The sequence below is a fragment of the Canis aureus genome, unplaced genomic scaffold (assembly GCF_053574225.1).
Source record: "Canis aureus isolate CA01 unplaced genomic scaffold, VMU_Caureus_v.1.0 NW_027326424.1_RagTag, whole genome shotgun sequence".
NCBI classification, from domain to species: Eukaryota; Metazoa; Chordata; class Mammalia; order Carnivora; family Canidae; genus Canis; species Canis aureus.
Window position 1 is genome coordinate 311,990 of NW_027554415.1, and position 14,916 is coordinate 326,905.

The 14,916-nt window shown below is 47.0% G+C and overlaps 2 protein-coding genes across 2 annotated transcripts in view; one reads left to right on the plus strand and one right to left on the minus strand.

The window, feature by feature from the left end:
• Positions 1–14,916, plus strand: part of LOC144309484 (uncharacterized) — a 109,152-nt gene that overhangs the window by 71,230 nt on the left and 23,006 nt on the right. The window contains exons 3-5 of the mRNA XM_077890575.1: positions 5,182–5,907; positions 7,664–7,837; positions 14,570–14,683. Coding sequence (XP_077746701.1) covers positions 5,182–5,247 — 66 coding nt within the window. The 3' untranslated portion in view covers positions 5,248–5,907; positions 7,664–7,837; positions 14,570–14,683. The remainder of the gene's footprint in view (positions 1–5,181; positions 5,908–7,663; positions 7,838–14,569; positions 14,684–14,916) is intronic.
• Positions 2,573–5,842, minus strand: LOC144309493 (uncharacterized). The gene is made up of 2 exons (XM_077890584.1): positions 4,598–5,842; positions 2,573–4,000 (listed from the first exon to the last, which is right to left on the minus strand). The coding sequence occupies exon 2, from the start codon at positions 3,602–3,604 to the stop codon at positions 2,774–2,776; it is 831 nt and encodes a 276-aa protein (XP_077746710.1). The 5' UTR covers positions 3,605–4,000; positions 4,598–5,842; the 3' UTR covers positions 2,573–2,773.

The window sequence follows — 14,916 nt, forward strand, 5'->3', positions numbered from 1 at the left end:
CTTGCTATAACCCCTGAGCCCATTGTGCTCTGCCTTTATTTATCTCATCCCTCTCTTATACATTTCCTTATTCTGATATGGATAATTCCTGCCACCAGGCTCATTTTCACCTCACCTATCCAACCCACTGTAATTCATCTTCTGACCAATGAATCACACACGTTAGAGTCCCCATTCCATCAATCACCATGGACCTGCATTTTCAAGCTCTCAGAGAAAGAGTTCTCCACCTTTCTGGAACCAAAGTAAGCCAAAGCCTGGCAGGATGGCTTCCCGGTTAGGCTCATCTTCTTTCAGGCCCGGGAAGCACTCTGGCAAATGTCCTAGTCCTCATACCTGCTTCAGTATTTCTTCAGGTCATTATATCTGTAATTATCCCTCTCTCCCATCCTCCATAAACCATTGTTCCTTTCTTCAAGGCAGCTCTACTCACATCTCACTTGAGATCTTGCTCTTTGTTCACTAACTTCTTTAGCTTCCTGCTGAAGAGGTACCCACACAATGAATTGCATCTGGGCCCCTTCTTCTCTATCTTGGAAGGACTGGATTCCCTTCGACAAACCAGACACTTTTGTGTTCCATCCTATTTCTTTCTGAGTTCAAGAAGACCTCAGGGACCTGGTTCCATTACTAAAGTGTCCTATTCCCGATATCTCCTCTTCTGTGGTCCTTTTGTTTCTATTAGCTCGAATAAACAATGGAACAAACCAAACCAAACCAACAACAATAAAACACATGAGGGGAAAAACTTCTTTAACTTTTCAGTCTCCAATTATTTGAACCAGAAATCAAGGATTTTCACTGTTTCCTCTGCCTGTGTATGCACGCCATCAGTTCATTTCCCATTTCTATGAACCAGTACTTCTCAACGTTTAAAGCACTCCTGGGGATTCGGATTTGGCAGGTCTGAGGTGTGGCCACAGTGTCTGCATTTTTAAGAAGCTCCTGCTACTCTGCTGCTCCCTAGATCACTCATGGTATGGAAGACTAAAGATGCTTCCAACACACTTGGTAAGATTTCAGGAACAAATTTTGAAAGAATACACACAATTATTTTCCATAATTTTTATCCAATTGCTTGGAGAGAACATTCTAATCTTAACACTGGTAATGCAATCACCATCATTTCACTGATCTAGGTGCTATATTAGGTTTATTTACCTACATTACATCATTGGTCTTTATAATACTCAAAGTAAAGATGAGGAAATTGGAGTTTAGTGATGCTTGGGTGGCTCAGTGGTTGAGAATCTGCCTTTGACTCAGGGTGTGATCCCGGGGTCCTGGGTTCAAGTTCCACATCAGGGTCCTCACAGGGAGCCTACTTCTCCCTCTGCTTATATAGCTGCCTCTGTGTGTGTGTGTGTCTCTCATGAATAAATAAATAGATTAATTAATTTTTAAAAAAGGAAACCGGAATTTAAAGAGGTTGAATGACTTGCTTGTGTGCCAAACTGACAAGAAAGAAAGAAATGATTCAAATCACCATTGTTAGAATAGTTAGCGTCCATGCCTCTTAAAATATTTTGAATTTATACTCCATTTTCCCTTTTATTTATTTCCTTATATCTTATCCTATTTTTAAAAAAGATTTATTTATTTACTTTAGGAGTAAATAGGGTCAGAGGGAGGGAGAGAGAAAGAAGCCCAAGCAGACTCTGAGAGTCTGAGTGTAGAGCCCAAACCTACAACCTTGAGATTGTGACCAGAGCCAAAAGCTTAACCAACTGAGCCACCCAGATGCCCCCTTTCTTATCCTATTTTGTCCCTCTTCACTAATGACTGGGTGTTAGAAAGTAATTTTTGTCTTTAGAGAAAAGTATTACCTATTTCTCTACAGAATAGAAACACAAGGGATAGAACATTTAACTTGGCAATCCACTTATAAAGAACAGTAAAATGTGGTTCTGAAATCAGACTGATTATGTTTAAAACAAGGCTTTGCCTCCTCATTTGTGACCAAATTATGTAACTTCTCTGTACCTCAATTTTCTTGAAAAGACAGGGAAAGAATAAAATTTTTCTCATAGGTTGTGAGAAAGATGAAATGAAATGAAGCCTCTTATAAAATAAGCTAGCACCTGGCAAATGACTAATGCATGTCAGGAGTTACTCTTCCTATTACCATTACAGTTATTATTTACTATTCTTATTATTGTGGATTTTAAAAAAAAATCTATTCCTGAGATGATGATGGTGATTACCCTACTGAGACTGAAGGAGGTAATTCAGCCAAATGATCTATCATTTTGGTCTGCTAGTTCTGTCCACAGACTGAGTCTGCAGAACTCCCCTGGTGCTTGAAATTCTGCAGACCAATTGCTCCTCCATCTCTTAATCCTCTCCAAGAAGATAGAGCAGTTAATGAATTAGCTTGATCTATCTCCTTAAGCTTTACTGTCATCAGCAAATTACCCTAAAGAATATTATAAATGAACTTTACAAATTAGAAACCATGACCTTAAATTACTTCCTTCCTCCCTCTATTCCCTCTTTTCAAAAACTTGCAAATCTACTACCCATCAACTTAGTTCTGTCGGACAAAATTTAATCAGGCATTTCTTATACAGAATTGTATGCAAAAACTCTTTAATAGGATTTGTAGTTTTGTTTGCTGGGATTACCCAATGACTTCAACTGTAACAATTATTTAAAGAAAAAAATAAACCTTGATCAGAGAATTATTATAGGATTAGAGTCACTGATATCTTGAATCTCTGTGATTCTTGTTGATTTCATTTCGTAAATTGCCTGAATTGATATAATTGATGGACTAATCTTTATTATGAGGCAGAGATGAGCTCCACTGCTGGCTTGGAGAAAGTTCAGTTTCCTCAGGAAGATCTCCAGTCTGCGTTGGGACTCCCTGCTGGACTGGAGAAGGTTCAACATTTTCAGCAGGGGCTGGAAGTTGTTCTGGAAACTCTTGCTGGATTGCAGAAGGTTTCAAGTGTTCCTGGGACACAGCAGACTGAGCTGAGGCCTCTTGTTGGGGTAGAGAAGTTTCAACTTCATTAGTGGACTCTGGAGTTATAAGTGCCAGATCCACAGGTTTAACAGTGACTCTGGGGGAGAGTAAAAGCTCAGCTTGACTCTGACCTAGAGGAGAAACTGTTACCACATGATGCTCTGGAGAGTGAGCTGGACCCTCCTGCTGGGTTGGGGATGGTTCAACCTCACCAGAAGGTTCTGGATGCTGAGCTGTGGCTTCTTGCTGAGTGGCAGAAGGGTTAACTTCCTCATAGGTGTTTAGATGCTGACTTGGGGCTTTCTGATGGGTTGCAGAAGGTTTAACCTCCCCTAGGGGATTTGGATGTTGAACTGTGGCCTCTGACTGGGCCGGAACGGGTTCAATGCCCTCAAGGGACTCTGGATACGGAGCTGGGGTCTCTGTTTGGTTTGGAGAAGGCTCACCCTCCTCTGGGGTCTGAGGGTGCTGAGTTGGGGACTCCTCCTGGATTAGAGGAGGTTTGATCCTCTTGGAGGCCTGTGGGTGCTGAGCTGGGGCTTCCTGTTGGATTGGAGAAGGTGCAACCTCCTCGGAGGTCTGTGGATGCTGACCCTGGCTTTCCTCCTGAGTTAAAGATTCACTCTTCTCAGGCATCTGTGGAAATTGAGTGGAAGCCTCTTCCTGAGCTGGAGATGGTTCTCCCTCCTCGGAGGCCTGTGGATACTGGGTTGGGGCCTCCTGCTGGGTTGAAGAAGGTTTAGCTTTCTCAGGAGTCTGTGCATGATGACCCTGGCTCTCCTCCTGTATTGAGGAAGGTTCACCCTCCTCAGGGATTTGTGGAAGCTCAGCAGGGGCCTCCTGCTGGGGTGGAGAAGGTTCCTTCTCTTCCTGAGTCCCTGGAAGTTGAGCCAGGGCCTCCTTCTGGGTTGAAGGTGATTCACCCTCCTCAGGGGCCTGTGAATCCTGAGCCAGGGTGTCCTGCTGGGTTGTGGAAGGTTTAACCTCTCCAGCGGTCTGAACAGGGGTCTCCTGCTGTGTTGGAGGTTTCTCCTGTGTGGGAGATTGGGATAGGGCAGAGATCAGAGCTATCAAGAAGGGGGTGAGCTCAACAGGGCATCCGCTTGGATGGCAGGCATTGAATAAGGGTGGGTGGAGGTGGGTGTTAGGGCTGAGCAGACCTTCCGGGACTGGGATAAGAAAGCTGGGTCAGAAAAGGGGAAAGCCATAGCGGTGGGGCTCAGGGGAGGTTGGCGTGGAGCACCGGGATTGCCACAGGGGTTGAGGGGTGAGGATGTGATGCCTCAGAGGGCGGAGGAGGGATGTGTCTGCGCTCGGGGTTGGAACTGGACTCCCAGGGGGTCAAGAGTGTGGCTGCATTTACGCGACGCCAGGGGCGAGGGGGTGGGGGTACGTGCTGGGCTCGGGTCCCCGTCGGGAGAAGATGGAGGGGGCGGTCAGCAGGGGCTGTGCCGGCTGAAGGCTCGGCTCCGAGGGGGTAGGGCGCGGGCTTACAACGGGGAAGGCAAAGGGTTCTGAAGCAGGACAGCGCAAAGGCGACCAGGGGTCGGGACCACGGAACGCGCCCGCCGCCCGTTCGCATCTCGACCCCGCCCCCCTCCCCCCTCCTCCCCCTGACCCCGGACTCACCAGAGCGAGCGGGGAGGGGGCGGGGTCGCTCCTGGCCGCTGCAGCCTCTCAGCCTCCGACCCGACGCTCCGGCCTCTCCGCCACCGACGCCCGGAAACTGCGCTCGAGGCGCCTGACGCCAACCCGGCGGTTGGGCGCTCGGCCCCGCCCCCGGCCCGCGGAGCCAATGGCGGGGCGGGAGGAGCCGCGGGGCGGGGCCAACGTTCCCGAAGCCGAGTTCCCCAACGGCCAGCGGGTGAGCGGTCTGGGAGGCTTGGACTCCACTAAGGGGAGAGGGAGATCCGCCTGCAGAGGTGAGGCCACTAAGCGAGGTCACCGACCTAAGAGGAGCTTGGCCCAAGGCCCGCCTCTAGCAGTGTCTGCGTCAGACTAGATCCCGGCTTCTGGGTCCGTGATCTCGCCTGGCCGCAGCGCCATGCGTGTAACGTTGGCCTCCTGAGGGGTAGGTTCCCACTGGTAAAATCAGACCAGTGACGTCTACGCTATTTTTGCCTCCCTGAGGGCATGGGCGCTGGTGGTGCTTGCAGCCCGGGGGCTCTGAGGGAAAAAAGTATACGTGTTTTGACCCTATCTTGTACCAACAGGGCGTCTTTAGCTCACCGCTCCCTCCTCCTCGGGACTTTCTCAGGTACCTGCCCATCAGCCCCTGAGGCACAAACCTGGAGGATCTGGTTCTTCTCATCTAGCCAGGTACTTGTGTGTCTGCTTTCCTCGGTAGAGTTGACATTTCTTTTGCAGGTGGACTCAGAACAAAAGGTCCAAAGTGTGTGAGAGGGGGGATGTCTGCTTTGGTCACTTCTCACCTGCAGGCTTTGGTCCAGCGGGGAGCGTAGGCCTGAGTGTGGGGACAGTGCCCAGAGGCAGAGGTACTACTAACTGCATGTCCAGGGGGACTTTGGGAGTATTTATAGGGCTGGCCTGGGAACAGGGCAGCTCTTGGAAGCAAGCTCCACTGACCTGGGCCAGGGGTTCTGTGACCGTTTCTGGGAAGGTTCGGGTTCAGTGCCCGTTGCCGTTTATAAAAAAAAATGGCTGGTGGAGATGTGGCACCTGAGTGTGTGGGGGCTGCTTCTCTGGTAATAATCTCTCCGGGAGTGAGAACCACTTCTCGGTTTCAGACTAGATGAGGCTGAGTGCATTCAGTATGGGTAATAGTTGAGGACGGGGAGCCTCGGTGTCCATCGGAAGATGAATGGAAAGAAGAGGTGGTTCATGTATACAACGGAATATTCCTCAGCCATTAGAAATGACAAATACACCCACCATTTGCTTCGACGTGGATGGAACTGGAGGGTATTATGCTGAGTGAAGTAAGTCAATCAGAGAAGGAAAGGGAGGTGGGCGGGGGGTGGGGGTGACTGGATGATGGGCACTGAGGGGGGCACTTGATGGGAGGAGCACTGGGTGTTATTCTGTATGTTGGCAAATTGAACTCCAATAAAAAAATTTAAAAAAAAAATAAAATAAAATAAAAAAATAGTTGACGTGTGGGTAGCCCGGTTGGCTCAGCGGTTTAGCGCCGCCTTCAGCCCAGGGCCAGATCCTGGAGACCCGTGAATAGGTCCCCATCAGGCTCCCTGCATGGAGCTTGTTTCTCCCTCTGCCCGTGTCTCTCATGAATAAATAAATAAAATATTTAAAAAAATAGTTGAGGAGGAAGTTAGGAATAAAGAGATAGAGGCAAAGTATTTTCTGGGTGTTGAACAAGGTGGAAAGTAAGGGATTTACTAGGGAAATCCCATTTCCTAGGCAAAAGGATAGTGTTTCTGGTAATAATTAGCACATCAATACCATCAGTGTCTTGACTCAAGCATGCCCTCCCCCAAATGGAGCAAGCAAGCAATATTCCTCAGTTCTTCCAGTTTTAGTATGTGTGCTGCCGAAGTGAGCACTATTCCTCAGTTCTTCCAATGAATTTTTGCACAGCCACTGTCTGCAAAAGCTGTGGGAACCCCACATAGTAATCTTTTGTCTGGTTTTTCAGGAGCCCAGCCCTTGTCTCTTGGTCTTCTCTTACTTCTCAGGCCTCTCAGCCCCGCTGCTTGTCTTCCTCTCTTCATCTTGCTCTGGTGCACATTTTTACCATTCATGGGCCATGAGTCCACGAGGTAGTTTCCAGCCAGAAAAAAAAATTCACACTGCTCTATCATTTGAACAGTAATAAAGTCACATGCAAAGAGAAGAGAGCTTGAAGGTTATCCTGGAAGAGGCAGCTTTTATCTGAGTCTTGCAGGTGGATAGAGGAAGGGGCATTGCAGGTGAAGAGACTGGCAGAGAAGTGGCTGGTGGGTAGGAGTGCAGGCTGAGCTCAGGGGAGGTCCCCAAGAGTGGAGAGGAAGTTGGACTTAAGAACAGAGTAAGGGGATGGGGCTAGGATGGGAGGGGAGATAAAGACAGATTGGATGAGGGGGGAAAGGAAGGATGCAGACACAGCTGGAGGCCTGTGCAGGAAGGGCTCAAACACTAGCAAACTCAGCTCACAGGCCACTGGTCTGTCAGCTTAGATTTCAAGAACTCCACAGACTTATTTAAAAAGCCAGGTAGGAGAACTGCAGGTATCTGAATTCCCTGCAGACAGGTCCAAGGTGTAGATTCCTGAACCCCATCCCTTCCCTGGAGAGTCACTCTGGGATGGGGTCCAAGAATTTAGGCCTAACCACCTCTGCTGTCCTCTGCCCTCAGCACCAGCGGATCCAAAGCATAAGAAAACATAAGAACCTTTGTCTTATTTTAGGAGCTGAGGGGTAAGGGATTATTAACATTTGGGCAAAAGAGAAGCTTCTATTGTTTGCTAGATAGGAATTGTGATTGGTCCTTGTCAACCACTGGGAAGGTAGGTTGCCATTGTTATCTTCAATAGCACAGATAAGAAAACAGGCTTCAGAGAGAGGCTAAGTAACTTGGGGTCCCAGGGCCTCAGAACTAATAAATAAATGGTAGAGGGAGGACTCTCACCCAACTCTAATTCTAATTAGAGAGTTAACATAGTTCAGTGGCAGAGCAAGTGGGCTTGGTAGGCGGTAATGCTTAGGTTTGAACACCAGCTCTACCCCATACTGTTTACAGGACCTTCCCTACACTAGTGTGGGCGTTCAGGACAACCAAGCAATGTGAAGCTATGGTTTTCACGGGCCCCTTGAGATATAGCCCTGAAGATTGGCAATTAGAAAACAGAAGTAAAGGCACAACACACTATGGCCTCCTAGCCTCAGGCAGAGGGGCCAGAGGGTGTGACTTCAGGTAAGTTCCCAAAACTATCTGAGCCTCAGTTCCTCATCTGTAAATTGGGGAAAATATCAGTTGACCTGAGGATTAAGATAATATCCTTAGGAGAGTTTCTGGCCTGCTGGAAACACTTGAAGATGACTAGCTATAGGGCACCTGGGTGGCTCAGTTGGTTAAGCCTCTGCCTTGGGCTCATGTCATGATCCCAGGGTTCTGGGGTCCAGCCCACAACAGGCTCCCTACTGAGTGGGGAGTCTGTTGCCCCTCCCCTGTGCCCCCACCCTCGCTCGTGCCCTCACTTGCTCTCTCAAATGGATAAATATTTTTTTTTAATGATTTTGTTTGTTCATGAGAGACACACACACACACACACACACACACACACACACACACACAGATGCAGAGAGACACAGGTAGAGGGAGAAGCAGTCTCCATGCAGGGAGCCTGATTTGGGACTCGATCCCGGGACTCCAGGATCACGCCCTGGGCTGAAGGCGGCGCTAAATCGCTGAGCCAACTGGGCAGTCCTGGATGAATAAAATCTTAAATAAAAAAAAAAAAGACTAGCTATATTATTATTATAGTTTGGGCTAATTCTCACCTTCCCAATCCAGTCAGATCTGTTTTTAACTGCTTTCTGAACACTGGAGTGGGAGCTTTTTTTTTTTTTTTTTTTTTTCCATTTTTTGAGAGGCTTTCTTATTTGAACCCCAGATATATCCTTACTTGGCAGCTGACTAAAGTCATCAAACAAGGACTAATGCAACCATTTCTCTCAAAAGTGGAATAGCTAATGTTCCCCCTGGATTCTGTTGTAGGAAGTTGGTTCTTCCCACTCTTTTAAAATATGGCAATTAGAATTAGGTGCCCTATAGCTAGTCATCTTCACTGCCCTAAAATATATTTTCCACCCACATGCCCATGTCTGGAATTCAGTGGTGATGGTGGCATTCTTTAGGATTTATCCTGGCTCTCTTTCTAATTATTAATTTGTCAATTATACCTCAATAAAGCTGGACAAAAATAATGAATTTTTAAAATTCCCCAATAGTTATTATTATTATATATAGTTTACAGTTCAAATAGTATGACATCAAATGGTGAGGAAACATAATGACCCACAGCAGTTTCTTCCCCTTGACCATCCCCACCTTCCCTCCTGAGCCAGCTCACTGGGCATGCTTACTTCTAGCTGAATCTTCTGGTGCTTATCTCCCCACCTATCTTGGTAATTCTAGCTTTGGATTTATCCATTTTAGACACTGTCTGTGGACTTCCTATTATCACAGGCAAGGAGTTAGTTCTTTAACACCCCTGTCCGTTCTTGGGGTTTAGTTATGCCACTCTTTCCTGATAATTGATAGTGTTTACAGAATTGTGATTATGTAACTATTGTTCGCCTCCAAGATACAGCTCCAAGCAACCCAAAAAGATGACTTTTGAGGATGGGCTTTCTCTACTTTGGTGTAGAGTTAGAATGATGAATGACCATGTTTGCAGTCTTGGAGTCTGCGTCCTTCAGAGCCTGAAGCCAAAGGAAAGCACAGTTGAGGGATAGATGGGGAGAAGATGACTTGTTTGAACCCTAGATGCAGGCAGCTTTAAGTACTTAGGCTTCCTGGTTATATAAGCTAATTCACTGTATGACATTTTTGGTTCAAACATATTTTAGTTGGATTTCTTTCACTTGGAGCGTACAGAGCAGTGACTGATACATATGGTCTTCATAAATTTGGGCAAGTTATACAAAACGTCTATGTATGTATATATTTACGTATGTATATGTGTATATGTATATGTATGTGTATATGTATGTGTATGTGTATATGTATATGTATATGTATATGTATCCTGACCAGCACAGCTCACGACACTAGGTTCCCTCTCCCTCTGCTTTTATCAGCCAGAGCCTGAGGTAGCTTGACATTGAATAGTACCATTTAGGGACTGGAGGAAGCAACTTACCATGAGTCACTGCCCTAAAATATATTTTCCACCCACATGCCCATGTCTGGAATTCAGTGGTGATGGTGGCATTCTTTAGGATTTATCCTGGCTCTCTTCAAGTGGTTCTCCTTTGCAGTGAGAAGTCTGCAGGGAAAGGCAGCATTAAGGTAGAGCATCTTGGGCCAGTTCTGCTTTTGCCCTGAGATCTAGCAAAACAGATGATGAGGGGGCCAGGGACCTTGTGGAGCCATGGGAGCTCTGATGGTCAATTTCACTGTTCTTCAAATTGTCCCAAGCCCATGCAGATCCCCCACTAGAGTCGTGCCTTTTGACAGCCTCCCTCTGAAGATATTTCAGGCAATCAGAATCTTTCCAGTTTCAAAAGACCTATAGAGAAAGAAATTTCACTACCCTGTTGTTTAAGATCCATTCATTCATTTATTTATTTATGTATTTTGAGAGAGAATGTCAGGGGAGGGGTAGAGGGACAGAGAAAATCCTCAAGGAAACTCCCCACTCAGTGCAGAGCTCCACACAGGCTGATCCCAGGCCCTGAGATCATGACCTAAGGTAAGATCGCTCAACCAACTGAGCCACCCAGGCTCCCCTCACTACCCTGTTTTGATGTTTAACTTGTAGAAGCCCTTACTTCTGGAGGTCCCTGTAGGAGGCAGTGGATACAGTTTTTGGTGTAGACAGGATCTAGGTACAAATTCCTGCTCCTAATGGCACAGTCCCTATGCAGGCTATGGGGCAAACTCATAGTACTATGTGTTGACCTTTAGGAGGTCAGTCTGTATTTCATAAGGAAATCATATGTGGAGAATGAAGAAATGGTCTAAAATTCATCCAGTAAGATCCCTGAGGCATCACGTGGGCAGGGTCCGCTACTAGGCATTGGGGAGAGGAAGATGGGATTCTTGCCTCGTCAGGGTTCCTGACCTAACAGATAACTGCGGTGGGGCCTTCACATTGATGGGTGCTATCTTTCACTCTGTTGCATTTACAGGGACACCTAGAAGAGCGGGGCCTTGGTGTGTAGTCTCTAAACCAGGACTCGGTCACATCCTGAGTAGACAGGATTATTGGCCCTCCCTGCACCCACACTCTTGCTGTGTCTCTCTGTGGGCAGAGTGTACTTTCCTGTCCCCTGGCTCGGGGATTGGCCATGTGACTTACTTGGACCCATGGACTAGGCAGAAATGAAAGTATGACAGTTCTGTGTCTAGGCTTGGAGAGGCCCAATGAAGTTTCTGGTTGGCCTCATATGCTTCCCTCGGGTTGCCGCTGCCTCTTCAGCCTGGGCCCCAGAGCCCACCCAGGTGGAAAAGAGCTAGCTAGCCCTGCTGATCTGCAGACTAGCACGGAGAAGCAGTGCTGACCCAGCCAGCAGAGCATTCAAGTACAGCTGGACCAGCCATCCTGTGAGAACCGGTATTCCAGTTCACTGAGTTTGGGGATGGTTTATTAGTTAGCATTGTTGTGGCGAAAGATAACCAATACACGTTATTGGTTATAACGTTATTGGTTAACCTTTATTAGGCTATAGGTTCAGCCACTGTAGTAGAGACCCAACACAGCAGTGGGTTAAATAAAAAAGAAGCTTACTGATCTCTCATATAATGATCTGGTTAAGTACTGTAATCCAGGGCTAGTTTGGTGGTTCATGTGTCAGGGAGCCAGGCTCCTCCTATTTTACTGCTCCACCATTGTAGGGTGTAGCCCTCTCTACATGAAGCCTTTGTATTGTTCACCGGTTGAAGTCTTCATTTCCCTTGGCCCTGTAAGCTGAAACACTCCACAGTGTGGCGCCAGACCCCTCTCCAGTGCTACACTGGAACACATTAAGGCTCACCTTGAAGCACCATTCCTGCTTCTGCTTCAGACCTCAGGACCTTTCCTCTTCTTGAATGGGTGTGCCTCCTCCCACACCCCCAGGGGGTGCCCCACCACTGTCGCCCAGGTCTCAACAACATCTCACCCTGACTAGGACCTCAGGAGCCAGAGCTGGTCATGCCTGGCGCTTCCCAGGACTGAGAGGCCCTGATTTCCATAGTGGCAGCAGCCAGCCAGTGTGACTCTTTGAGACGCCAAGGGTGAGAATCTCAGTCGTGCCTTTTGGTCATCTTCAGTCTGTCTTGCCCTGCCTCAAATCCCTGCTGACCTCTGGTCCTGAAGAAGCCAGGGAACCTCTGCTCCACCTCCTGGTTCTCTTTGCACTAACTACGCCAGTAGTTTGGTGAGCATAAACAGTCTTGTTAGAATGGTCCCTCTGTTTTGGAGATCAGCTCAGGAGGGGTGGGCATCTGAATGGTAACAGATTCTTTCTCTAAACTCTAGCCAGGCTCCTCTGAGCCCTCTTCTTGATTCAACCTTATTTGGCCTGTGAAGACTTGAACAAACACTAACGTAGTTTTCAGCAGCTCATGACCACTGCCCTAGTAAGACCCCAGTCTCCCTTAAAGTGCCTGCCCGTGAAACTCAAGGCTGTCTAAAGAATTTGTTGCTTATTCCAGCCACCACCTGAAGATAGGGCCCCTGTTTCCCAGTTTCTGTGAGAGAGTAGGAGTCTAGCTTTGGTAAGTGCCAGTTAGCAAATCCAGATGGTTTCATATGGGCTAACCCCCTTCCTGCCTTTTGTAATCTTTGGCTTCTGACTATGGAGCCCCTACTCATTCCCTTCCCTAGTCCCTCAATCTCCCTGTGCAATACTCAGTCACCTCTGTACTTATCCCAGTTGAGTTCTGTTCATGATGAACCCTTTTCCCTGTGCCACTGCAATATTCTATTACTTTGGAAATCTGTCTGGACCACTTTAAGTATGCCTGGTTTGGTTTGTTTTTGACAGGGGAGATGTTCAGGATCAGCTTTTAAAATTAATTTGCTTATTTTTCAGGATCAGCCTTTTATTATTTTTTTAAAAATTTTTATTTATTTATGATAGTCACACACACAGAGAGAGAGAGAGAGGCAGAGACACAGGCAGAGGGAGAAGCAGGGTCCATGCACCGGGAGCCCGACGTGGGATTCTATCCCAGGTCTCCAGGATCGCGCCCTGGGCCAAAGTCAGGCGCTAAACCGCTGCACCACCCAGGGATCCGAAGATCAGCCTTTTAAATAAGCATCCCAAGGATGTTTGAGTTTAGAGGTCCAAAGGCCATATTTTTTTTAAAAAGATTTTATTTATTTATTCATGTGTGAGAGAGAGAGAGAGGCAGAGCACAGGCAGAGGGAGAAGCAGGCTTCATGCAGGAAGCCCGATGTGGGACTCGATCCCAGGACTCCAGGATCACGCCCTGGGCCGAAGGCAGGCACTCAACCACTGAGCCACCCAGGGATCCCCACAAAGCCACATTTTTAGAAACTCTATTTCCCTATGGACACCGTTTCCTCTGGCAGCCCTTTTGAATGGGGGCTATGTTTTCTCAGATACCTCACTGCCATTAGTCCATCCAGCTTTCATTCCAGTGAGAACATTCTGGAGGCCAAACTAAGAATCAACTCCAAGTGCTTCTCCAGTCACCTCTGGGGATGACTGCATGTGATTGGTATCCAGTATCTGGTACCTTAACCTGCTGCCCAGCTAAAATGACACCTTTTGTGTTTCTGACTTAGCTAGCTCTCCACCATGTTACTACTCCATGTAGACAACACCTTCCTTTTAGAAAGACTTTAACACCCACCCATTTGTTAGATAGTATTGGTTGGCTCTAGCTACCCACTTCTATCCCTTTCTTTGCAGGTGCTAGAAGCCCACAAACCACATTTCACAGATTCCCTTGACAGCAGAGTTCTGCCAATAAAATCTAGGGGGTGAAAAGGAGGTGGAAACCATTCTTTTCTCCTCTGCAGTAGCAGATGCACAGGCTACATGTTGGGACTCCATGTTGCCAGTCACAGGCTTGGGACCATGGAGGGCTGCAGTGACTTCAGCAGTGGGTTCCCAAAATGTACTGACTTTTGAGTGGCAGCAGCAGCTTTGAATGTATGGAAAGCAGCTGTGGTAAAGTAACCTGAAAAAAATAAAAAATAAAAATAAAAACTAAAGTAACCTGACATTCACCACTGCTAGCCCCACAGTGGTGAGCATCCATTCCTTGTAAGACATTATGACCGGAGCTGATACCAAGGGATGGATGCTTAACCATCTGAGCCACCCTGGCATCCCAGAAGTGGAGGGAGTTGTGCTTCTTCCACAGATTGTGCTTCATTATCCCTGTGCTTCATTATCTGTGTTGGTTGAGGAAGGCAGTAGTAGGTTTGGTGGTGGGCGGCCTGGTAGCACACATCTGACCCTCAGTGGAGTCAGGAGAGGCTAGTAGGGTGGTCCATGAGAATGGGTAAGTGGCACCACCAATATATTTTCTGACATAAAGGAGTGAGGAGGGCAGTCTTGGGTAATTACCACCCTCACACATTTTTCTTTACCCTAGCCCTCCAGCCCCTCCCTGCTAGCTATCCAAGGGTTGGGATTATTTTTTTTTAAAGAAAAGGAACAAAATACCCCAATGTGAATTATCTATAGCTTGTAACAATGAAGAACCCCCTATGCCAAGACAGGGCACATATTTTGTGTATGAGTTTGAGTGCTTGGGAAGAAAAAGAGGCCTTAGCCCTACTGTGGAGCTAGGCTCAGTGATCCAAATATTCTGGTAATGCTAAAAATCTTACAAGAGGGGCCAGAAACAGATAATCTTCTATGGGCAGGTCAAGCATGTTGTGAATAACTTGTATTTGGTGAACCAGGGGGGAGAGCACCAGAATAAACTGCCAATTGATTTAATAGATATGTTTTCCAGTTTTCAGACACTGGTTTTATTGGGGAAACGAGGGGAAGATACTCCTATTCATCCTTCCTTGCGGGCACTGCCTCTTGTGGAAGTACAGTCTCCCACGAGGGATTCTAGATTCAGGTCTGTTCCTCTCACCAATGTCCCCTGTTACCTGTATATACATGTTTATTTCCATTTTAATTCCTTACCACATGGCTAGAATTGGTTATTAATTTATACATTTTTAATATGAGAAAAATAAGTATTTTACAAGCAATGCTGAGAAGCCATTATCAGAAAATAAACTTTATGGTGGGAATGTGAACTAGTGCAGCCACTCTGGAAAACCGTGTGGAGGATCCTCAAAGAGTTAA